At 39.7% G+C, this 24,774-nt stretch overlaps 1 protein-coding gene and 1 long non-coding RNA gene across 2 annotated transcripts; one reads left to right on the forward strand and one right to left on the reverse strand.

The window, feature by feature from the left end:
- Positions 1–16,182: 16,182 nt before the first annotated feature.
- On the forward strand, positions 16,183–18,244 carry LOC111224988. Its single transcript, XR_002665252.1, has 3 exons — positions 16,183–16,272; positions 17,357–17,435; positions 18,166–18,244. It is a non-coding gene; the product is annotated as an uncharacterized LOC111224988 (long non-coding RNA).
- On the reverse strand, positions 18,124–24,709 carry glt8d2 (glycosyltransferase 8 domain containing 2). The gene is made up of 9 exons (XM_022749702.1): positions 24,691–24,709; positions 23,069–23,161; positions 22,631–22,832; positions 22,430–22,547; positions 22,246–22,330; positions 20,480–20,592; positions 20,009–20,175; positions 19,477–19,589; positions 18,124–18,327 (listed from the first exon to the last, which is right to left on the reverse strand). The coding sequence occupies exons 1-9, from the start codon at positions 24,707–24,709 to the stop codon at positions 18,149–18,151; spliced, it is 1,089 nt and encodes a 362-aa protein (XP_022605423.1). The 3' UTR covers positions 18,124–18,148.
- Positions 24,710–24,774: the final 65 nt, after the last annotated feature.

Consider the following 24,774-nt stretch of genomic DNA (forward strand, 5'->3'; position numbering starts at 1 on the left):
TGTGATGGAGTAGTGAGTATGATTTAAGAGTATGTGTGTGTTTGTGTGTGTGCATTGGTAAAGGAAACAAAGACATACATGATAGAATAATTTAATAATAATAAAAAAATCAAGATATAATTAATAATTAATTCAGTATTTTTTTAAAGCTCCATATTTTCCTCCTGTGTTTTATTTGAAGTGTTGATCCTTATAAGATATATTTGTGGTTTTAAGAACCAAAAACCATCTCAGTGTAGTTTTACATCTCTTCTCTCAGGCTTCTCTTGAAATCTAGTAACAACAGCTTGGTGAGCAAATCAGAAGAGAGGAGGCTCTGAGCCTCTCTTATATATATATTATATATATATATATATATATATTATATTATATATATATATATAATACTACTATATATATAGCAGCAGATTCCAGGTAAACATTCAGAAAAACAATCAAACCAAATCCTGCAAGGTTGGATGATGGCCGTGGACATGGCTGAGAGAGGTGACTGCTTTGTTGTGACATCACAAAGTTCCAGAAGTCCTGACAGCTGGTTTTAAGGCTCAGTTTCTGAATACAGGCTGTGTGCATTTCTCTGTGGACTGAGGCTTTGATACTTTCACAGTATTAATATAGAACCTAGACCTGCTTTATAATCAAATAACACATGGACATCTGCCTTTATACTATATGGAGCTTTAAAACACTCTGTCCACCCTTCTCCATGTTACTATGTCCTTGACCAAACTATTGTGACCCAATAGAAAAGAAAAGAAGTCAATCATTACACGACATAACTCTCCAATGGAGGACAAGGGACAATGTCAATCAAACATGGCGAGACATATGATCAGGGTATGATGTGACAGCAGCTACGGTAGCAGTGAAGGTCGTATGACTGAGCAGAGTGAATGAGTGTCAGGGGGTGTGGTCAGCAGGAGACAAGCCATTGGACAGAGGAGAGAGGAAGGACAAAGGGGGATAACAGGAGAATTTCAGAATTCATATATTTCACATTTTTCCACTTGCTCATTTCACGACCTACATCACAAGCAAATTATTAACAAGCAGAGGGTTGAGTTGACCATTTGAACCCAAATGTTCCGCTCATTTCCCTTGAACTCATTTTCCTTAAGTCACTTCAACATTACAGCAGCTAACCCACTTTTTCCAGTCTGTTTGAGTTCATCCTCACATCCCGGATCGGCTTGTTCCAGGACTTCACTTTAGCTGCAGACAGGAGACAGATGATAGAAAGAAAAAGACTCCAGAACAGCTTCAGTGAACCTTGTCATAGATTATCTTATTCTCTTGAACTCTTCTGGAGGGATGAACAGTTTTCTCTCACATTATTTTCATACTCATTACTCATACTTAACTGTTCAGTAGGGCCATGTGGAGGAGGCATCGTATTTGTTATATTTCACCACTTACTGTATTTATTCAGGTTTTTCCTTGAATTTGTCATTCATTTATATATAGCTCACATTTAGCTTGACATAGTGCTTTAGAAACGTGTATGTAAAATAAAGTCCTCTGGGTTTGACTTTGCATCATGAGGTTGATAAAGACATTAAACCTGAGTGGACACGATATCTCAGTAACACCTTGAAACTTCTTCAAATTTTGCACAAATATTCACTTGGACTCAAGGATGTACTGATTCGATTTTGATGGCTAAAGGTCTAAGGTCAAAGGTTTAAGGTCACAGTGACCTCACAAAACGTGGTGTTGGTCTTGTGACCGCAATATTTCCTTAACGCTTTGAGAGAATTTCTTCAAATTTGACACAAATGTTCACCTGGACTCAAGGACGAACTGACTGGTCGTCAAAGGTCAAAGTCACAGTGACCTAACAAAACACTTTTTAGCCATAACTCAAGACTTCACACAGCAATTATGACAAAATTTCACACAAATGGTTCATACCATTCATATATGACCCAGTCCACAGAGAAATGCACACAGCCTGTATTCAGAAACTGAGCCTTAAAACCAGCTGTCGGGACTCCCTGATACTTTGTGATGTCACAACTAAGAAGTCATCACCTTCAACCATGCCCCAAGCCCAGCTCACTTGGACCCACCATCCAACCTTGCAGGAATTGGTTTCTGTGAGATTTTGGATCTGAGTTGAGTATCTAAATCTGAGGGGGCAGAGGGTTTTACCTGAAGGGAAATGTTGCCTCTTTCACCCTCTAGGTGGTTTTAAAAGGCCGTTCTAGGGTTTTTCAAACTTATCTGCACAAATTACAAACACACATTCCTTGTCTATGTTTGTATGTGTGTTTGGTTCCCTTTGCCTTTGTGTTATCACTCTGGTCCCATGTTTTATCACTATGTAAATAACAAATACCTGACCGTCCACCAGCCCTTGGTTATGTCATATCGTCCTGCGTGCAGCTGATGTATGTCAGCCAGCAGAAACTGTGTCACATATCAGGCTTTCAGTTTGCTGTCACAGTCGTGGAGTCATGTGCACATAAGAATAAGAGACTGAAGAATTCATGTTATTTTCTAGACCAGAAAAATATCTAGCATCATCCAAGTGTTAACAAAAAGCAGAGAATTCAAAAACACACTGTACGAACTGAGAACCACGAACTGAAGCAGGTCAAGTGACTGGAGATAAATAACTTATTGCAGTGATTTCTAACCTTGTGGAAACTCACATGAGACCAGATCTGGTTCCTGTTGCCTAATGGAAGAAATGGAAAAATACCAACATTTAAACATATCAGGTGATGGCAGAACATTTTACTGCACTGCAAGTTAGAGCAGTAAAATGTGCTGCACTCATGTGCTATAATGGTTGTGAAGCTAATATAAAAGAAAGGAATATGCTGTATCATTTTTAACAAACAGAAAAGCATAGTGTACATGTAGGGTCACATGATTATTTTCAACACGTCTTTTGTCTCAGTCGACTGATTAATCGATGTCAACGTCTCCATCTGCAGGGATCTTCATCAGGCTCTCTCAATTCACCATCACAAAGCAGAGGAGGCTTAATATAGACACAAACACATTCATCACACAGGTGATTGTGATTTACATGACTGAGAGTCAAGCTGTCCTCAGGCTGAACCAATCAGAGCAGAGCTGGACAGCACTGTCTGATCCCACCACAGAAACACTTTGCTCAGGTAAGTAAAATGGATCTGAAAGGAAAGTGAATATTGGACTTAAATTTGTCAGATAGACAGAAACACGACTACGCATTAATGCTAACCTTGCTCCGTGTGCTAGATGATAAATAGGCAAGTGTTGGCTAACGTTCATCATGACAGTTTTATGAGATGATGATATATTAATGTTGTGTTAACAGCTTGTTGTTTACACACCTGTTTACACATTCAGCAAAGATGGAGCGTTAGCATTAGCACTGACGGAGAGTCCTGTTTTTGTTCATTTGATAACTTTATCAATTTGAGGACTTTGATGGAGAATTCTATCACGATAAATATGTTCATATCACTTTATATTGATAATTATTGATCATTTTTTAATAAATTCCAGGAGAAAAGTAGTGCACTACTGTGTGGGTTATGTCTTGGTATTGTTTGGATGATTTGTCATATGGTGGTGTTGAGGACTTCCTCTCCATCATGGCTCCACTGTCTGTGGATTGTTTCTGGAGGTGAAACATGTTGTGTAATCCAAAGGGCGGAAAAGGCTGTCACTTGTAGCACGCTCCATTATCAAGGGATATGACAGACCTAGTTGATTTTTTATTCTCTTCTTTGCTCTGGTTTGGCCCTGACCAATTCCTAAAAATATTTGGGTCTTTAGTTGCTAGATGCGCATTGCCAAACATGTGAGTTGGTGTTGGGCAAGTAGCTGAAAACCACTGCTGCTGCTGCTGCTGGAAATGACCGTTTTTATAACTTTATTACATTGGGTCATTGCAGACCTACTGTGTACATTCTCTCCTTTCTGTAAAGGCTAATCATCTTCATGTGGTCATTTTCTATTAATGGAAAGCAAGAGGATAACTATACCAGATGGTGGCAAAGTAATACAGACTAGGCACAGTCCATCCATGTGAATGTGGTAAACACACAGAGAGCAGACACAGTCCTCACATCATACACCTGTCCACAGAGGCCTCTGGATCCACACTGTCAAAACAGTTACATTCCAACACACAACATGACTCAGGGCCAACCTTTATGTAAGTGTTACACTTACACTATCTCCAACACAAGCCCAGACACATACTTTGGACAGAAACACCTGTAAGGCTCAAGTGCACACGTATGCAAGTCTGACAATGCAGATTATGTTCATGTTGAAAGAGAGACAGTGAAGCAGTGAGGAAGCAGATTATTTTGTTTGCTCGGAGCTCATGCGCTGAGCTCCACCATCATGCTGAAGGTACAGAAATCAAGAGCAACTGTTGCTCATGGATGCAATGTGGAAATTGACAACTGAGAAAGTGTGGAAGAAGTTTGTTGGAGAAAGCTAAGCTTGTGGATTCCGCTGCTTAGAGGCTTTGTGTTAAACTAAGCTAACAACATACATGTAGTCAACAAGCGGCAACCTCAGGGGCTTAAAAATGAAGTCAACACAGAAGTGCCCAAAACTGCAGTTCCTCGAATGACCACTAGAGGCTCCACAGACCCCCCCCCCCGTGTTAAAATGTCCAACTTTACAGCAGAAATAAACAGCCTGGTACAAAAAACAGTTCCGACCTCTACAGCTAACTTCCTCCTTCATGACAAATGTTTATATATATAACTCACCTGTTTCCATTTGATTAAAATTATGGAGAATTGAGGGCATGGCCTCTTTGAGTGACGGCTTGCTGCTGTCACCTTTTGGAGGATTTGTCATGCGAATATCTAGACTATTTGTCTGATTGTAGTTGGGTGATGTATTAGAATTACATACTGTACATGTAGATCAGCACTGTTTTTGAACCATTTATTTGCTTAGACTGTAAATAAAGATGGACGTAATCTGTGACATCACACACAGGTTTCTGAAGTGCAGTTTTGAAGGTCAGAGTGAGCCGCTCTACCGTCGCCATCTTGACATTGTCTGACTCAAACTGATCCAAAAGTGGGCAAGGAGGAGCTGAGACTTCTGTGCATGCTGGTTTGTTGCAATCATATTCTCACCCACCTGTCACTCAAAGCAGCCACACACTCAATTCTACTTGGAGCCTTAATAAAATGTAAACAGGTGAGTTTCATAAACAGTTGTCATGAAGGAGGAAATTATCTCTAGAGACCAAGAGAGTTTTTTTGCACCAGGCTGCAAACATGTTTATTTCTGCTGTAATGTTGGACATTTTAACATGGGAGTCTGTGGATCCTCTGGTGGTAATTTGAGGAACTGCAGGTTTTGGCTTCATGTTTCAGCCTCGGAGGTTGCCTTTAATTGCCGTTGAATTCCAGCACACACATAACTGCTATGAATCCATACTGACTGCAGCTGCCGTCTTTGGCAAAAGCAACAAGCCTCAAACATTTCAGAGCCACATTTTAATGTTACAGGAGGTGAGCATTTGATAATCAAGAGTTATATTTTTTGGTAAAAATAATACATTTGGTTTTGTCCATGTTTATTTTTGAACCCCTTTTAAAAATACTTTTAAATGAACACAGCCAAGAAGTCCTTAAAGTGGGAAGAAAAGGCTGAGAGACTCCATCTGCGCATAAGGAGTATGTGATATGATTAAAAAACCTGTCTACAAAAATGTGTTGTTTTAAGATATATTATAATGACGTATTCAAGTCATGATCAAAAGACATTTTATATAAATTGTTATATCTATGTATATACTGTATATTATAAAATTTAGGCTACTACAATCCTGTAACAGATTTCAATGGGTTCACTTGTGAACAGTTTCACAGTTACACTTAAAATAGACTAAAGGCCAAAGCCAGACTCCTTTAAAACATTCTTTCTCAATTCTAAATTCTTCACAGTGTACTCAGCAATTTAGTGAACACTCTCTTAAAGTTGGGTACTTGCAAGGAAAAAAAAAAGTGTGGTCAGAATTGATACAGCAGAGGCTGAGATATGCTCAGAATTATTTCCTAAATATCAAGCTTCAAAAATGATGATTCCAAATATCATTAATTTTCTGAACGCAGCTCATTTGCATCTCTCATTAGACCTTCTGTGTTGGAAAAAGGTGCACTGAACTCTTTTGAAGAGAATTAAAAGCTCTGTATAAATTTATTTCTTTTTGTACCAAATGTATCCTTGAGGTCTAACAAATGAGGTTTTTCCCTCTTAAAATATTTGCAAAATCAATACATAAATGTAACACAGGTACAGACCTTGCTCTATAGCGCTACTAGTGATCACTGCACCTTTCATGTGAACAACTTACTGCAACATTATGAATGTCTTCCAGGAGAAACTGTCTGAAAATGTTTCATTATCCCTGTTTTTCAAACAATATCACACCTCCCTCCTCTCCATGATGTAATGGCCCAGCTCTGAGACCACAGCAAATAAAAGAAGACATGCATGGACGTAACCAAAACAAGGGAATTGTAGTTAACAGTAATCAGCTTTTACTTAATTGAGATAACAAAAAACACATTTTTAACAAATAACGCAGTAATACTAAATTAACTGAACAGAAAATCAATATCCAGGAACCTGCAACATGAAAACACAGGACACACAACACAACGCAGCAACAACACAACACACACAAGCCGTGGGAGAGGCCCTGGGGCCGTCACAATGTCATCACTGTGTGGCTGTTTGAAACAACTTTTGGTTTTTCTGACGTGGTCGGACAGGTCGTGGTCGTCTTATGAACTAGTTCTGAAAGATCTGAAAGAAATCAGCCCTTAATGCAGGTTGTCTGCAAAATATCTGAAGTCTCAAGTTTAATTCAAGATCATTTTCTAAGACCTGACAAAGGTCTTCCAGAGCCACAGCTGATTTCATCACTCATGATGAGTGAACTGACCTTAATGCATAGAATTAATGAAGTTAGCTCCTAATGACTTGAGACTGTTCAGAAAATACCATTTGTTGTATCTTCAAAAAAAACTGAAACAAGAACTCCTGTTGAGGAGAATCGTGAATTCAGCGGCGCATGAAGAACAATGTGTGACCTCTGCAACAGCTGCAACCCGCTACAGTTGCTGCTGAGAGACGCTGTAGCTGTTACATATCAGCAGCTCAGCCTGGATAAGAGGGTGAATACACATCTAGGTGTTTTGACTGAATGATCCAAAGGGACACGACTGTAGCTTGTCAGTGAGCTATGGTTCGATACAGTACTGAAGATCACTGACCTGCTCATTGTAGATACAGAACAGTGTGCGTATCTGTCAGCTGACAAAGGTTTGGGATGTAACACAAAGATAAGTGAAGAACTAGAGATTTGTTTCAAGGCTTTTGGGTTGTCCTGCTTCTTTTCAGCTTTAGTGTGTAATTTATGTGGTCTACACTGATTTACAGTAAGTGAGCAGTTGGGGCTCAACGTCTCTTTACCAGCACAGACATATGGCTGTGTGATTGAACCTTGACATACGATAGTTATAAAGCAGTGTTTCTACTGTAGCTGCTAGAGTTATACGACTTCTAATGCAATGAACATTTTCAAAGAAAATTCCAGCCTCAGGTACTCTTAAGTTGTCATTATAATGAAAATCTGTACCAGGACACCCTGGTCTACTTTCTGTCAACCCTCCTTGTGTGGATTCTTACAATCCCCTGAAATAATTATGATAAACCCGATGTTGAATTGAAAAGAGAAAGGTTATAAATGATATTGAAGCAATTTCTCCAGTAACAAAAAGGTTAATGTGTCACACCCTCAATCAAAAGCCATCACGTCTTGTGGCTGCATTGCATTCTGATCTATTTCCTGCTACTGTGGATGTAGAAATCTACCTGCATGTCTGAATATTGGAGCCAAATCAGACCAATCGCTGTGTCTACACTACAACATTTATCTGCTGAAATACCATGAGATCTGCAAAATGACTCAAACATTACATTGCCAGTAGCTAATTTTTAATCTGACTGTGGGATACAGCCAGAGGAGACAGAATACCCTTTTAAGGGTTGGTTCACCTAAATTACAAAAAAACATATTCTCTCACTTACCTATAATGGAATCTAGTGGTGCAGAGAATTTTACTTTTATTTTCCTAGGGTTGACATCTTGATCTCTGAGACATCATGGAGGTGTGTGGAATTTCATTTGAGGTGCACAGCATAAAAAAATGGCCTTATAAAAGAATCAGTGTCCTTGTTAAGGCCCTTGTACATAAAGACTGAGTTTTATAAGAATTAATTTGCGTTTCATAAAGAAATGTATAGATTGGCTGAACGAAACAATCAGCTATAGAGCAGAATTTTGGTCAGACAATCACACGTCAACAGCTACATGGCAATGTACACTAAATGAGCTATTTGTAGGTTTTGCTATTGCTACATAGCCAATGTTAGCATTAACAGCTGTTTACTTAACAGTCTATAAGAAACGTTGTGAGTTCAGCATCAAACTTCATTCCTTTACTCACCAAGAACTGTCTCCAGAGGTGGAAAGCAACCTGTTTTATTTGCTTCTATTTCTATCACTTCTTTTCTTCAACTTAGGTTAGCACGCTAACCAGCTAGCCCCTGGCCCGATTGTCACTTTCCGATACAGAGTCAGTGTAGCATTCAGGCTGCCCTGAAGATGTAGCTCTTCTCAGAGGACATATTATGGCTAAAGCTCTTTTCAAGACTGGTAAGTAAGCAGCTGTTAATGCTAATGTTGGCTATATAGCAATAGCAAAACTTACAAAAAGCTCCTGTAACAATGGATTATTTTATTCTTGCAGCTCAGTTCTCTTGGATGGAACCCAGAGCCCAAGAAATGCCTAATATATGTTTTCTTGTAATGTGGGAGACACAGCCTTTAGGCAGAGTAAGAGATGAAGCTAATTTCATTCCATGATTATCAGTGTGAAATAAAAATATGGCTAAAAGTTACGTGTTTGTACTGTTTAAAGGAATAGTTTGCTGTTTAGGGAATGCACTTATAAGTACAAATTAAACAAACAAGGTAAACCATGTTAATTGATAAAGTTTTAGAGGTGGATTTTAATTTCAATTTTGGAGTAATCCAGACTAGCTGCTTCCCCTTCCCCCACAAGTTAATTGTCCACTCTTCCATTTTTCAGTCTATCGTTTGTCAAAAAGTCGCTGCAATGATTCAGTGAAACACTTCATGGTAATGTTAATATTTTCTCCTGCTTCAGTTTTGGAACAAGAGTAGCAAAAATGAATACTCCTCAATTTAGTTCCATTTTATCAACTATCAAGAGCCTTTTTGCCCTTTGGCCTAGTTAAATCCTCACTCTGCTTTCAGGAGTCATGTCGTGTCGTTTTCTGGTTTGAGGTGGTTTTTGCTGAGACAGGAATATGGCAGTGAGTCACTGGCTTGAGCAAGAACGTGTCATTACTCTACCTAGCAGAGGAGACAGGGCAGGTACTTGAAGAGAGAGAGAGAGGCCAGCGTCCTTGATAATCCACGGTGCAATTACACTGATCCATGCAAAGTCTCACGCACCTACAGATAACATCAGGCTGAAGAATTCAAATATCAAAAGTAGTGGAAAAGTACGCACTAAGAGGATCACACTGGGATTCCTCTTGTCATTCTTAATTTGCTGTAAATGTATACGGACAGAGAGCAGACTGTGGGTATACATTTTGGTCGCTATAAGCATAAACACCATTTACCTCCAGTGATCACTGTTTTAAACTTGGATTTGTGGGTGGAAACAAACACGGGATACAAGTCACACGTTCCCACCAAGAGAGCATCTGAGACAGCTCATGTTAGGGAAAAGTAGACATGACACTGCAATCACATGTGCACTCAAACAAAGACTGCATGATCTGAGAGTGAACCGCCTGCTCCACATTGCTGCAGCTGTACAGTAATTGACTGTAATAGTGTGGTGTAAATTTAGACTTTCTGTAGGTTAACAGGTTTTCAGGATCCGAAGGAACACTGCATTCTCAGGTCATATATTACAGGCTGCCAAAATAACTGCATTACATAACACATAATAGAGAAGCCATAAGAGAATGTATGCTGAGGGGATATATGGAAGAACATCAAGTTTTTGTGAGGAGCTGTTGGATGGTAGATCCCTCTCCTCTTTATGTATTTATGAGTGTAAAGCATTCACCTTTAAAGAATGAGGCTGACTTTATTCTATACTTTTCCTATTGTCAGCAGATTCCATGAAAAGACCAAAACCAGCAACGTGTTAGTTCATCAATTAATACTCACTGACCTCTGTACACTGTCTGTGGGACACAGCTCATTTGTTCCGACTGAAGACCTCTTTTATTAATCTTTACAAATGGGTCACAAACTGAGTAAATTATTAGTCATTCCTAGCTTAGCATTCCAGTTTCTTGTGTCTTAGAAAAGTAAGGATTACATGATATCCATGTGTGTTCCAGGCAAATGCTTGAGCTACCATGAAGGAACTACTCATTCACAAAAATGTCACTTTACCAAGTAACCATGATCAGTCCCATCATGGATGTGTCTGCCCCTTGACTGCAATATTTTTCATGCTGGCACTTGCACGAGTCCATTAGTCCATTATAGCCACCAATCAATACAGTCAGATGTGGACACCAAATAACTATCATGCAGCTGGCGCACCGATTGGCCAGAAGATACCACCATTCAACACTGATAGTCTACTATCAACGCACTCTGTCACGCACACAAAACATATTCATATTCTCTAACTTACTCTTTGTGGTGCTTGGCCATGTAAATGAATCAAAATGTAGCTGTGTGTTAAGGTTTTATGTTTACATGCAACTAATTGTAAATGTAAATCCACCCAGGATTACACTTTTAAAATTGTGAGGCAATGTTGGTAATTAACATATCTTGCAAGTTGGAAAAAAAACTGAACGTATCAGTAACGACTCATTTAATTCGTTTTTCCGAAATCCAAAATCCACTCATAGACAGCATGCTTGAAGTTTTTTTGGTTATGCCTGGGTTCTCACCATGTTGAGGTTGGGAGAAGATCATGGTCTTGTTTCACGAGCATCTAAATACAATGGAATGAATGTGCATATCTTTGTGAAATATTTAGTTCTAGAAAATGACTATACTTGCAGGGCTAGCAGCAGCTACAACAGCTCTGGGAGATTCTCTCTATTTTCCCTCTACTGGCCTCTTTACTTCTGTTTGATCATCATTACTCAACACTTTGTTCCATAAAAAGTTAATGAATAGGGAAACTAATGGGACAATGAGTTCAGATACTATTCAAAAGACGTACTTGTACCATAGAGGTTACATGAATGTAAGTGGCACAACATAGCTAGCAAGCTATGTTAGCTTCCTCCATTTTGGACTGTCCGGCTCTCTGTTCCCTCAAAGACCATCATTGTCAAGAAAAATATTTCTATTATTTTTTTTATTGTCAACAACTCCCATGAAAAGACCAAAAACATCTACGAAAATCAGTGTTTCTGATAGAAAATGCAGTGCAACTGTCGGCAGCTGTTGCAGCTTCAAGAGCACATTTTGTTATGAGTGAACATAATTCACGGGTTAATTGCAGCATCACATTCCATCAATTAAAACATTTTCTAAGATTGCCACTTGCACATGCATACATTGTGTGCTTGTGTGTCTGATACTGAAAGCTGAGTTAAAAAAAAAATGCAAATCATGTTAGACTCTATTAAAGTACAAGGGTAACTGATGCTAAAGTATCAATGTAATTACCATTTACATTTACATGTTACTGTGGGGCCACTTTTACTGGCTGTCCACATATATGTGCACATGTCCTCCAAATTTGGTTGAAAGTTCACGATGTTCTCAGGAGCTATGCAAATTTATAACAATTAGGACACAGTCACAAGACTTTATTGATCAATAATACATCAAATGCAAAGTAATTACTTAGTTACCTACTGAAGATGTAAATCATGTGATGTCTCTAAACTCCAAAGTTAAGTTACTTTTTGGCAGAGCAGGGGAAACTAATCTGTGGAAAACCCATCAGAGGGGCAGTGATGTCACACGATCTGCAGTCTCCATAAAGCAAAAGTGAACGTGACTGCACACCACGCTCCACACACACACACACACACAGCGTCTGCTCCTCCAGCCCCGTCAGCCAGCTGTGATCAGCGTACGTGCAGTCTTTCACATAGTCTCCTCACAGGGTGAGGCCCTGCTTAACACAAGACCTGGGTGACTTCACTCTCTGCTGGTCTCTACGGTGATGTGTGTAGCGTACATCACTGATGGCCTGGCATCAGTCACAAGCCATTAAGGACATGCAGAGTTACGGACCCACGATTGACACTTTGCGACTCTTCCCACCATCAAACTATCAAATTGATAGGAAACAGAGACAAAGGACCCCTCTTCCACAAACAGACCATGCTTTTAGCATGTCGGAACGACACAGAACCAGACCAAAGGTCAAAGGGTCAGCTCCAGAGGATCAACCAATGGACACCAGGCAACTGGAGAATATAGGCAAAATCTCCAGTTTGTAACAATAAGACTTTGTCTAATGATATTTGATTGTTTCCTGTATAGGACAAGTAACAACAAAAGGACTGATTAACACTAAGGTGTGAATCCTGGCCTGTCTGTGCCAATGCCTGAACACACACACCAACCTCCCTTCCTCTGCCCTCTCTAGATAAGAGTCATAAACTACAACCCACATCCCAGTCCTGGGTAGTGACCAGCAGAACTCTCTTCACAGACACAGATCTGAGGAAGAATGTAAAATTAAATATCTAACTGTCAACTGTCTAACTCATGAGATGTTCCTATGTAATAGTTTAACCCCAAACTTCTATCCCATAGAATGTTTGAAATGTAACATGTAGATTTTAAGACAATGTCCTTCATGAGACCATACTGTCAGCATCCTTCACCTGAGGTACACACACTACATGACATCCAGCATGTCCATATTATTATTATTACAGTCAAAGAACTGCTGTGTAATCCACATGTATAGACTATTAGCTTTGGAAATGTTTATATTATTGTTTGATCAGTTAACCACTTGTATCATGATTAATTCAGGTTTGAAGGAAGTAATATGAAATCAACACTCCTATTACTCCCTCTCTGCCATTATTAGCGCAATAGTTTTATATGTTATTTCACTTAATGTTTTTGTGGTCATGGTGGAAGATGGATGTGCGAGTTTATAAGTAAACTTAGATTAAATTATTCTAAAGTTCAGTGGAAAATTACTCTCTTCTCCAAGTGGAAACACAGGAGATGATATGTGGTGCCCATGAAACATGCGCCAGCCCCCCAGGGGATAAAACAGTCGTGAACAATTCACACATTGCCAAAAGCCAAAAGCCAAAAAAGGCCAAAGCCAATGCCTAAGCCAATGCAAAAGCCTAAACCGGTCAGATGTCAGTAAAGAAAAGTCAGAGAAACCCAGATGACAAGAAGATGCGAGGAGCGAGAAACGATGCAGAAACTAGAAGCTGAGATCTTTGCTCAAAGCTCAGAGTCCCGGCTCAAAGCCCGGCTCTGTAGCCATGTGAACTCTTAGCTCTAAGCTGCTCGCCACAAACTCATGGCTCTTAGTCATTTTTGCACTTTTCGCGTCTTTAATTTTCTTTGCCACAAGCTACAAGTAACATGATTTTTGTCTACATGCGCGATCTTTTATTTTTAATTAATTAATTTAAACTTTTAATCATCAAGTTTTCCTTTTTGAAGATTTTGACAACTTTAGAGTCATCTGGTCAACACCAGTCTCCTCTAAAGTTATCCAGCCAAAGTGAAGAGCATTAGAGTTTATTTCGCATCAACCCGCAAGAGACACCAGCAGATATCACCTCTGCACGACCGCCTGCAGAGAAGCCGAGCAGAACGGCCTCCAGGAGAATCCACCTAGATCCCGCGTCTCCAGGGTTACCACGGCAACCACAGCCACCTGGGTTCCAGCCGAAGGTCTTCAGCTACAGCGCAACTCACAGTAGGCCGGTTTTAACACTCTGCTCATGACTGGGTTGATGTCGAAATATAGCAATATTTAATCATCAAACCTAATTCGTAGATGTAGCATCATTAGCTGTATAGTGTATAGCCATAACATATTCTCTCCCACCATTGCCAACTCATCACACTGCTCATTTCCTTATTATTTTCATCTTTATGATTATTACACCTTGCATTCACTCTGTAGATAGTAGTTTAGTTAAATAAACTCCTTTATTTACACCCAGTTGTTGTCCTGTTGTATTCTTTTGACGTAGAGACTGGAGATCCATTGAATCGAGAAGTCATGGCTTCTGATATGAGATTGATAAATTTGGCAATGAAGTAATTCATTGTTGTCCTCCCAGAGGACTGGTGCCCCATTTCAACGAGAGTAAGTCCTAAAATATGGCGTTAACGCTAATTGTGTAAGATACAAATGTCATGTTATCATCATCAGCTGCACAAGTTCTAAGTACAAAGTTTCCAGAGTTTCATCAGATTCTTTTCTCTCTCTTTCATTTTTGAATTGATGTCGATTTTTTAACATCTAAATTCTCCATTATTCTCAGGGTGTTTTCCACACAACGTGATGTCACTGTTGCGTGTGCTTACAGGCACGGCAGTGCACATGTCTGACTGCGTGGGGTGCATATGATAACATTGAATCATCACATAGATGGAGCACTTTATTAAGCTCAAAGGGAAATTGTAGAATTACAGCAGCCATGTCACACGTGAGAATCTGAAAAGCATATGGATTCAATTATAAAAAAAAACATGACTACCAAACCATATTATATATATGAGCAACAATCATGTGTGCATACGGCTGTGGCAGAAACTCAAACTTCAACTTGATGCTGAAGAGACAAAAGCTCTTTTATTCTGAAAACAGATTTCATTAATTTTATATCTTTTCCAGATAAGTGCAGTGACTTCCTGGAGTTTTGCTTGGCAACATCACAATCGGCACAAGACTCCAGGAAGTCCCTGCACCCGGTCAAGAGACAGCCTGGTACATACCTCTCTGTAAAACCTCAAGTTTCTTTACACTTTTACACACAAGCAAAAATATAATGTGTAAAATAGTGAGCTTCATGGAGCGAGCTGATAGCCAACTGCTTGGGACGCAGTGAGGCCTGGTCTGACTCCCGGCCAGCCAGACTCTTTGCTGCATGTCATTCCCCCTCTCTGTGTCCCTCTGTTTCCTGTCGCTCTTCACTGTCCTGTCAAATAAAGGCATTAAACGCCCCACCCCCCAAAAAAGATTTTTTTTTTTTTGAATAGTGAGATTTAGAAGTGCTGGGAGGTGGATTGTGTCGCCTTTGGAAAGAGCCACACTAGCTGTTTCCCCCTATGCTACTTTATGCTAAGCAAAGCAACCCAGCTGCTGGTTGTAGCCTCATATTCTTCAGACGTGATAGTGGCATCGATCCTCTCATCTGACCCTTGGCAAGAGAACAAATAAGCATTTCCCCGAAAATGTCCAACTATTGCTTTAGAAGCAACGCAGCCTCATGTATTTGCCACAGTGAGCAGATCAGAGAGCGAGTTTTGAAAGCCTGCAGTGTCAGGAGATGGAGAATACAGCAAACATTGAGTCAGTGGTATTGATCAAAAGATGTGCTCAGTTTGAACTTTGAGACAGAAAAAACAACAATTAGCTAAACATCTTTCAGTTCCGGTGCAGATGTTTAGCTCGGTGCCTCATCAGTTTTCAGGCCCTGGCATCCTGCTGAAGTGGCGCGTCAGGGTCCAACAACTCCACAACAACTTGAACTTCACCTCTGACGTCATGATGACGTGAAACAGCAAACACACCTCCACCTCTGATGCACGCCAGCGCTAGCTCCCACTGTCCAGTAACGCTTTAACAGCTTCCAAGAGGAGGAAAGGGGAGTAATGCATAAACACACACACACACACACACACACACACACACACCTGTGACCTTAACCCTAGGTAACCCTTGATGGATGTTCAAAACAACGCTGTGCTTGAATAACATCATTCCTGAAATAAGAGAGGACATCAACTCCCTCAACTAATGAGCAAGTACAACTTTAATGTGTCTGACAAAAGTATTTTCCTCTTAAAATTCACATGTAATTTGTAGCTCCATGCACATGCCCACGTAATTTAGCATCTGTTATTAGGACTTATATTTATTGACAGGAGTTGTTGTCTTCTCAGGCAAGAAAGCAAAACAGTGAAATAAATCCCAGGCTGAGATTTAAGACCATTTAAGACCTGTGACGTCAGAGAGAAAGAATGTCTTTAACTGACAGAAGGTAAGAGGCTGAGACTCCCAGAGTGTTTGTTTGAGTATGAAAGGTATTTCCTTCTAATTAAAATTCAAACTAACTGTATTCAGCCACAGAATATCTCCATACGCCAGCAATAAGGTGTTTCTCTCATAATAAGACACAAGTCAGCAAGAGAAAAGTCCTGGACATGGATCTTATAGACCCCCAGAGTATATTTGATGATTTCCATCAATTCTGTGATTTTATTAAAAAAGAAAAGCAACTAAAAAAAAAAAGATATTACATAGATATTGTTATTTTCATTTTATCTTAAAGCAGCAAATAAAACAAACAGCAACAAAACGTAGAACACACAAAGTTGATTCAGGAGTCAATGTCATTCGATAACACTGAAGAATTGATCTCCATGGAAATGTGTGGACAAAAACAAAGTAAAATAACCAGTAAAATATAGAAATCAACCAATAAATTGTGAAATTATTAACATATATGTTTGTATTCATCCACACTGCATGTTGGTATTTTCATGATGTGTCACATTGCTATTTTTGGCCCCCAGGGAATACAAAATATAATGTGTAGTTTGCAATTATGTATTGGAAAAATCATTGATTGCAAATTAAGTAAAAAGTGAAATTATTTGGAAAGTGAACTGATTTTACAACTCCTGAACAATCAGAGAAGAAACCACAGTGGCTCCATTAAGGATCTTTACTTTTGCTCTGGCGCCTCCCAGTGGAGCTGGGCCAACACTGCACCAACCCTCAGAGAGCACATGTACTCCAGTGAGTCTGTCTAGTGATTCATGCATTTGAAGAGACCTACAGTCTACAAATGTAAAACTAACAAAGATTTAAGGTGAATTGAAGGTGAAGCTCCTGAAATGAAATTTACTGTACCTGAATGGTAAAAATGGCTGTTGCGCTCCAGAAAGTAGTATTGAGATATTTTAGAAACAATAATCAACAGAAGTTCTTAGTCTAATGCACAAGATGGACAGAGTTTTTTTTCCCACTATTAGAACAACGAGTCAATGACAGAATATCTCAGTTTTCAGAGTTTCTCAGTGAAGTCTAAAACACCTTTTTGCTGCTCACCCCGCCCACAGCAGCTCATCACTCCGCTGGTGTTCCGGTGCTCCTGCTGCTTCTCCTACCTGGCAGCGCACTGATCTGAATCCACCGCAGGTAACACTCTGACTCTGCGTGAAATAACCTGAACTATCACTTCAAGACTCCTTCTCTTGGCACCGTGAACGTCTGTAGAAAATGTCTCTGCAATAGACCGAGACCAAAGTTGTGACCAAACGCTGCCATCCAGAGAGCAGAAAAATATCAGTTAAACGCAGGTTTTTAACTTTGACATCTAAAAAGTAGGAAGGCAAAATGCTGTAATCTTATTTAATTCCTGGCACAACAATGTCCAGGAGCCTGTAGTTAGTCATTATAGTGATGTATCAGTAACATATTCTGTTTACCCCAAGATTCCAATGCCATGTCTGAAGTATGAATGAAAATAAAGACCAGAAAATGTGACAAAAAAAGAGTTTTTAAAATGTATTTCAAGTTAGCAAGGAAAGAGATTTTCTGCAGCTTATTACCACATTTTGCAAAGACAAAGATCTTTATTGTCGTTTTCACTTTGAACACATTCCTACTATTGATATTCTAATATGTTTACAGGTATCTGTCAACAACAGATAAGTCACATTTTACTTGCATTTAGCAACACGTAGAGCACCGACACCAACAACACTGCTTCTCATGCAGTGTTCAACCGACAACCTTTCACCCTCAAGAACATTCCTCAGCGTGACATCCCCTGTATGTTTCCTATTACCCCCCCTTCCCCCCAACTGTCTGAGTAAGTCTTCAGCTCTACATGCTGACAGCAGCTGACCTCAGCTTTCGCTATCAGGTCGTACCAAGGAGAATCTTTCGGAGGGGTCCGGGATGAACCACCTCTCCCACAGATCCAGGTGAACAGCAGGATAGTTCCAGGGTTTGAACGGTCCGTTCCAGTGCAGCAGCCGAGCCTCCTGGAGGAAGCTCTCTGAGTAGCGGGCGTCTGGACTCCAGCCTGGGAGAACAGGAGTGCTGTTTGAAATTGACTTGAGGGAAGAGCTACGATATTATAGTTTCCTCTATGTCTGTGTGTATCAGAAATAATGAGTGCGCTTGCCATTGATTGATTAATAAATGATTAATATTATCATTAATAAAGTATCTATCTATCTATCTATCTATCTATCTATCTATGGCACGTTTATATGGTAAATTACCTGCTTCTCTGTTGTAATATTTTGCTATTTATTATTTTTGTTAATCTTGTCTAGAATGTGTATTTATCAGTTTTCCATTGCTCTCCCCCGCAGACTCGACTGTTAGTCCAAGCTGATGCAAAAACAGCCCAAATCCTGGCACAGCGCATAAGTTTAAGGACTCTGCAGACTATTATTTGGGGGCTGACATATCAAATTATAATTGTTCCTGTGGTTTTCACTGTCGTCATATGGTTTTACCAAGGACGTCGAGTTGACAATAGTGCAGTCAGTCACCAGTGAGGGGAGCTCCTCCACTAAAAGCTACTGATTCAGTCTGAGACAACAGCCTGATTCAATACAGTCCACTGACTTTGTTTGATTTGTGTGGAAGATGAAAACAACAAATCAAACAGAAATAAATTTTAATACAATACAATCTTATTTATGTTTACTTCTTATGTAAACATTTGCTGTGTCGTAATTAAATGAAAAACATGTTCAATGACAGCTATTTAGCTTTAGTTTTTAACAATGCGGCCATGCATTATGACCTGTCATTATGAATTATTATTACACTTCTCATGGATGTGCACACTCACTAATACATATTGCATTAATTTACATTCAGTTTACTCTTACTGGTGTAAAATGTTTAGCATGAAGCAAGCTAAGATTCCTTATAAGTATTATAGCATTTTAAAATTAGAGGATATTTTCTTACTTGTTATTGAGAGGCCCATTTGAGGGAGTGTGCAGTAGTTTAGCTGCAGTTAGTTTAGGTCCGTTTTCACTGAGTTAGAGATATACTGACAAAACCTTCAATAAAATAGCACCAAATTCTCATAATAAGTAAATGTACAAAGGAAACACCTGTTTCGTTTTAACTAGTTTGCATCTCAGGTTCCACTGTGCCATTTAGGAACTCACGATGAAATTCATCAGTGTATGAAAAGTGAGGTCCTCACCGAGGTGTCTGACGTGCCACAGCGGGTCCAGCGTTGTGTATTTGTCGTGGAAAACTATCAGCATGGGTGGAGTGGCCACACCTCCTGCCATGGCACTGCTGTATATGTTCTGCCTGGTGGAGAGAGAGAGAGGGGGGGTGGGGGGGGGGGAGGAGGGGTCTGATCACACAGATGCTTCTACTTCTTTAGAAACGTAAGTTCTTAAAAATAAAAGCTGATATTTATACAACAGCTTCGATTCATAAAATGCAGTTGAAAGTGCCGGACATGGAAAACAGCTGGTTATGATAATAACTTTACTTAAACATCTTTGCATTGTTTTCAACAACCAGATGGAGGAAGTCCTGAGACATTCTTATCATCACAGACGCTCCTCGCAAACAGTTTATTGAGTGGTTCTTATTTTAAAACACAATAGGTTCTGGAAATTGTACTTATTTTTCGAATAAGAGTTATATTCCTTTGATATGTCTTTTGTCAAACAAATGACTGTCCAGCAACTAAGGGAGTAATTCTCCAAACCAGATCTTACCTGAAATTCTCTTCCATCCATCTCTCCAGCTGTTTGGTGATCTTCTGTTTCTTCCACTCGCTGAGATCTGCCACAAACACTCCAGGGTTGAAGGAGCAGTCCCTGGGGTTAATTCCCAGGTCTCTAACTTCCTGTTTCCTGTAGTCCAGGAAGCCCATGTAGGTTGTCTAGGGGACGAGCTCAGAGGACAGGACACCACATTTCAGAGTCTACAATCAGAGGTCACCTGAGAAAGGCGGCTCATAATACATTTCTCATGAATCCACTTCAGAGTTGAATGATTAAGTTTAAAGTTTAAAGTGTAATCAAAAAATACTTCACATGCACATGGACTGTACACATCTACTGACACTAGCTTAACGCAACAAGCAAACCAATTCACATTCAACTTCAGGATCCGGTGTTTCCTCCAGGTCTGATTTTCCAGGTTTGACATAATAACACAGAGTGATGCAAGAAATAAAAATCCACCTGCATGCCGATGCTGCGCACCATCTCGTGCGTGGAGGGCAGGTCGCAGTCGGTGGCGAACGCAGCAGCGTGTCCTGGCTTCAGTTTCATGTTGTACAGCTCCTCGATGTCTCCTTGAAAACATGACAACCTTTAGGTGAAGTATACACACATACTCTCCACCTGTCACCACACCATTATCTAACATGACTGACAAACTACACAACATTCACTAATAGTTTGAGAACAGACATTCATCCCTGAGCAATTAGACTGATTATTTTTAATGAATGATAATAATGTTTATGGATGTGGAAGTTCTTACTCCTGAAGTTACTCATAAAGTTGATGTAGGTCAGTGTTTACCGACCTTTTCCAACTCTTGAAAATGTTGGCGGCCCACATCCGGCCCACATCCAAGATTGCCTTTTATCTAGTTTTACGCTACATCCACTTTTCACACCTTGAGCATTTTCAACCACAGGCTATATTTTAACCTGATGAAGGATTTTAGTCATCGGACTATTGGACCTTGAGTTATCAGAGAAAAAAAAAGGCAGGCAAGTGTTAGACAGCTCAGCTCCCAGCAGCTGGAGACGTCCTGTCCTGGTTCAGCTGAAGAGCATCACTGATTTTTTTTAAAAAGTGAAACAGCTTTATTCATTAACGGTTTTAATCCCCTGGTACGTTTGTTATGAAGAGCAGGAGATCACTGGGGATTAATCGGCTACCGGGAAAAACCAGTTGAACGTCTGGTTCATAATTTATTAAAGAATCAAAGGTAAGCAGTCTCAGTTTCCAGGTAATGCTGGACATCATGTGTCCGCCGACAGGCTTCGGTGAATTACTGATTTTTTTTCGCATTTCGCCTTTATTCTGATAGCTACAATGAGAGAGACATGAGAGTCAGGCTGGTCTGAAACCCCGGCAGCTGCAGGTAGGACTAAGCCTTTGTGGTATGCTCTCTACCAGGTGAACAGCTGAGCCGCCAAGGCGCCATGAATCTCTGAGTTTTAAAGGTAAACTGTTTTCTGGGTGTTTGTACTGGTTTTAATCCCCTGGTGTGTTTGTTGTGGAGAGGACGACACCTCTGTGGATAATTCAGCTGCTGGTAAAAACCTGCTGAACGTCTGCTTCATAAGTTATCAGAGAAACAATCAAAGTTACAGAAAAAGTTACATACTGACATCTTTTATATTTTTATAAATTTTTTTTATAATTACATCATTTCACCAAAATTGTACTTGTTTGCAAATGATTGGGCCCCGGCTCACAAGTTGGGAACCACTGATGTAGTGTGTCCTGTTTTCATAATGACCTACAAACCTCTGCATGTATTACTTTCACATCTGGAACTAAATCTGCAGTTATTAGGCATAGTTACAGACAATCCTGAATTTTGCTCATTCAGCTGAACAAAGTAAGTTTATTAGACTTAAACCAGGCACTTTCACACTGTCCCTGTTAACCTGCCATCTATCTATCTATCTATCTATCTATCTATCTATCTATCTATCTATCTATCTATCTATCTATCTACCTCTTCAGATTTAACTAATTTAATCTTCTTTTCTACTGTTCCTAGTCTCAGAGTTACCAAACATGATTTCGTTGTATGTCTATAATGACAAATAAAGTGTCTTGTGTCTGCAATATTTTTGTAAGGGAAATGTTTCCTGTGGAACAATCCTACCAGGTGCAAATTATTATTCCAAACAGTCTCTTTATATGTCTAAAACACACCTGGAGGGGATCATTGACTTTCCTGGATGGTCACATATACGTACCCTGCACGATGACATCATCATCCAAGTATATCACCCTCTTATGGTTGATGTCAAGCAGAGGTATGTAAAAGCGAACAAAGTTGAGCTGCAAAATAAAAGCAAAGTTGGTTCACCTAAACTGAAACTGAAGCTTCATGTCAAACGTTTGTATTGCTGCTTGAACAAAAGCAAACCCAGAACTCACCGGATGTAACAGCTCCGGTCGAGAGGAATCTGGCTTCACTTTCCCTCGTAGAACCATGGGGTTAAACTCCAGGATCTTATACCGGATGCCTCTCAGTTTAGTCTTCTCAATGTACTGCCTGAGAAGAGGCAAAGAGAGTTGGATTAGATAAATAAACTTGATAAGCGATAACACTGTGATGTCGGCTCCCAAGTGACAAACCTTGTCAGTTTCACGGCATCACGAAATGTGACAATATAGAAGAAAACACTGGCGTCTGTGTTGCTATGGATGCTGTTGATGGTCGCCATGGTTCCACCCATACGCTCCTCGGATGCACAGATGATGATGGGGATGACATTATCCACCTCTGACACTCTCACTGCAGGGGCTTGAGGTGCACTGCCAAGGTTCTTCCAGTGATCTGAGAGGAATCGGGGACAGCAGGTTACATGAGGACACTGACATGATGATTAAAATGAAATTAAATGGAGGTCACAAAACAAAAATGCTAGTGACAATCACTGGATTTGCAAGCTACAGGATTTGTTGAAAGATACGACTGGTGTTTTTTTTTTTTTTTTTTTTTTACGGTCCATAAATTCATAAAACACCAATCATGAAAAATAAAAGACATGGATAAAACCCGAGTGGATGTACCTGAGAGTTTGGGCCGAGTGGAGGCTCTGAGCAGTGTGTTGTGAAGGAGCAGGCACAACATCAGCAGCAGCAGCAGCAGGAGGACATGATTAACTGCAACACAGGAAGAGGCAGGAGTCAGTCCTCACTGTGCAATTAGCACAGTGCAATTAGCGCTGACAGTAGTGAGCGATTTCAGAAGCTGTTTTACTCTTTGTTTTTCAAAGAATTTCCTCTCAAACATTCAGTGGTACAACAGATCATGACGGTTTACTTCATCACATAGTCTCTTTTTTAAATTGTTTAATCCAGAAAATGTCAAATAATAATGAAAATTCCCATCGTGAGGTTACAAAGCCTGAGGTCACGTCTTCATATTGCTAGCTAGCATCATAAGTGGCTAGCTTGGTTTGTCCAAGTTTTAAAAATACACCTACCAGCACCTCATTAACATATTGTATTTCAAACAAAGTACAGATTAAACGAATGAAGCAGAATGTGTTAATTAGTGCACTTCCAGTCTTTGAGTGCAAACCTAAGCTAATTGCCTCCAGGCTTTAGCTAGCTCCATACTTAACAGACACAATATTTTTTACAGTAAGAAAAATAATGAGAAACTATAACTTGAAACAATTGAGTCATTATCCAAACTGTTGCTGATTAAGTTTCTGTAGATGAACTGTTCGGTTATTTTAGCACTAAACAAGCTGTGTAAACCAGGCCGCCGTTTTAATGTAATGATTTCCTCACAAAGTCACAGACATACACGCTGTGTTTTAATCTGAGTATGGAGAATTTCCACCAGCTGCCAGGCAGACTAGAGAGAGAGGAGAATCACATACCCATCTGAAACCAGTTACAGGCCACTCCTATCATTTTCAGCTGCTCATCCAGGTGCCATGAATAATTCTGGACAATATGCTACCTGCACAGCGGTTTTAGGCTGAAATACTTTATACTGACACAGATCGAGGACGGCACAGATGTAGTTTTTCTGACGTTTTAGTATCTGATTTTTAAAAACTGAACTTTCTGCCCAATTTTTTTTTAATTTTTCTAGCATAAATGTTTCACCAGCCAAAATATGGCAGATTTTCTCAAGGATCAAGTACCGTCGGGTGAAATTAAACCATGCAAATAAATGTTGTTAATTATCACAAATTTAAAACATAAAATCTTTTTTTGTTGGTAAAGTTTCATTTTGGAGGCAAACGGCTGCAAGCATTTAGCATTGAGTCCAAACTGCTGTTCACACACTGCATGGAGTCATAAAATTTAACTCCTTACACCCTGTCATCTGGTTACCTAATTAAACCCTCCCCCAACAACCATACACATTTAGTGCACATGCATGCAAGCTAAGATGCTTTCCTGTTACTTTCACTACAGAGAAATTAGGGGGTCCTACACTGGCTATGGCTACACCAACTAAACCTCAATTTTAACACAAAACTAAACTCACACTATAGTCCATATGACTTTTAAACTACAAGCAAACATTCGAGTCTGTCTGTTACTGCACAGCTACAGGAAGAGGAGACAGGCATGAACACTTTCCTTTTTTTTTCTCATTTAAATTTTTTTTTCACCTGAGACCATAAATCAGCCATATTACATTTATATCATGCATTATTTTGACTTACTTTTTCTCAGGAGAGCCATATTTCATGTTTGGTTCCAGCAACATCTGCAAACATAAACAGAGAAAGAGAAATGGAGAGATATTA

This window comes from Seriola dumerili, unplaced genomic scaffold, assembly GCF_002260705.1.
Source record: "Seriola dumerili isolate Sdu_G_001 unplaced genomic scaffold, Sdu_1.0 BDQW01000138.1, whole genome shotgun sequence".
NCBI lineage: Eukaryota > Metazoa > Chordata > Actinopteri > Carangiformes > Carangidae > Seriola > Seriola dumerili.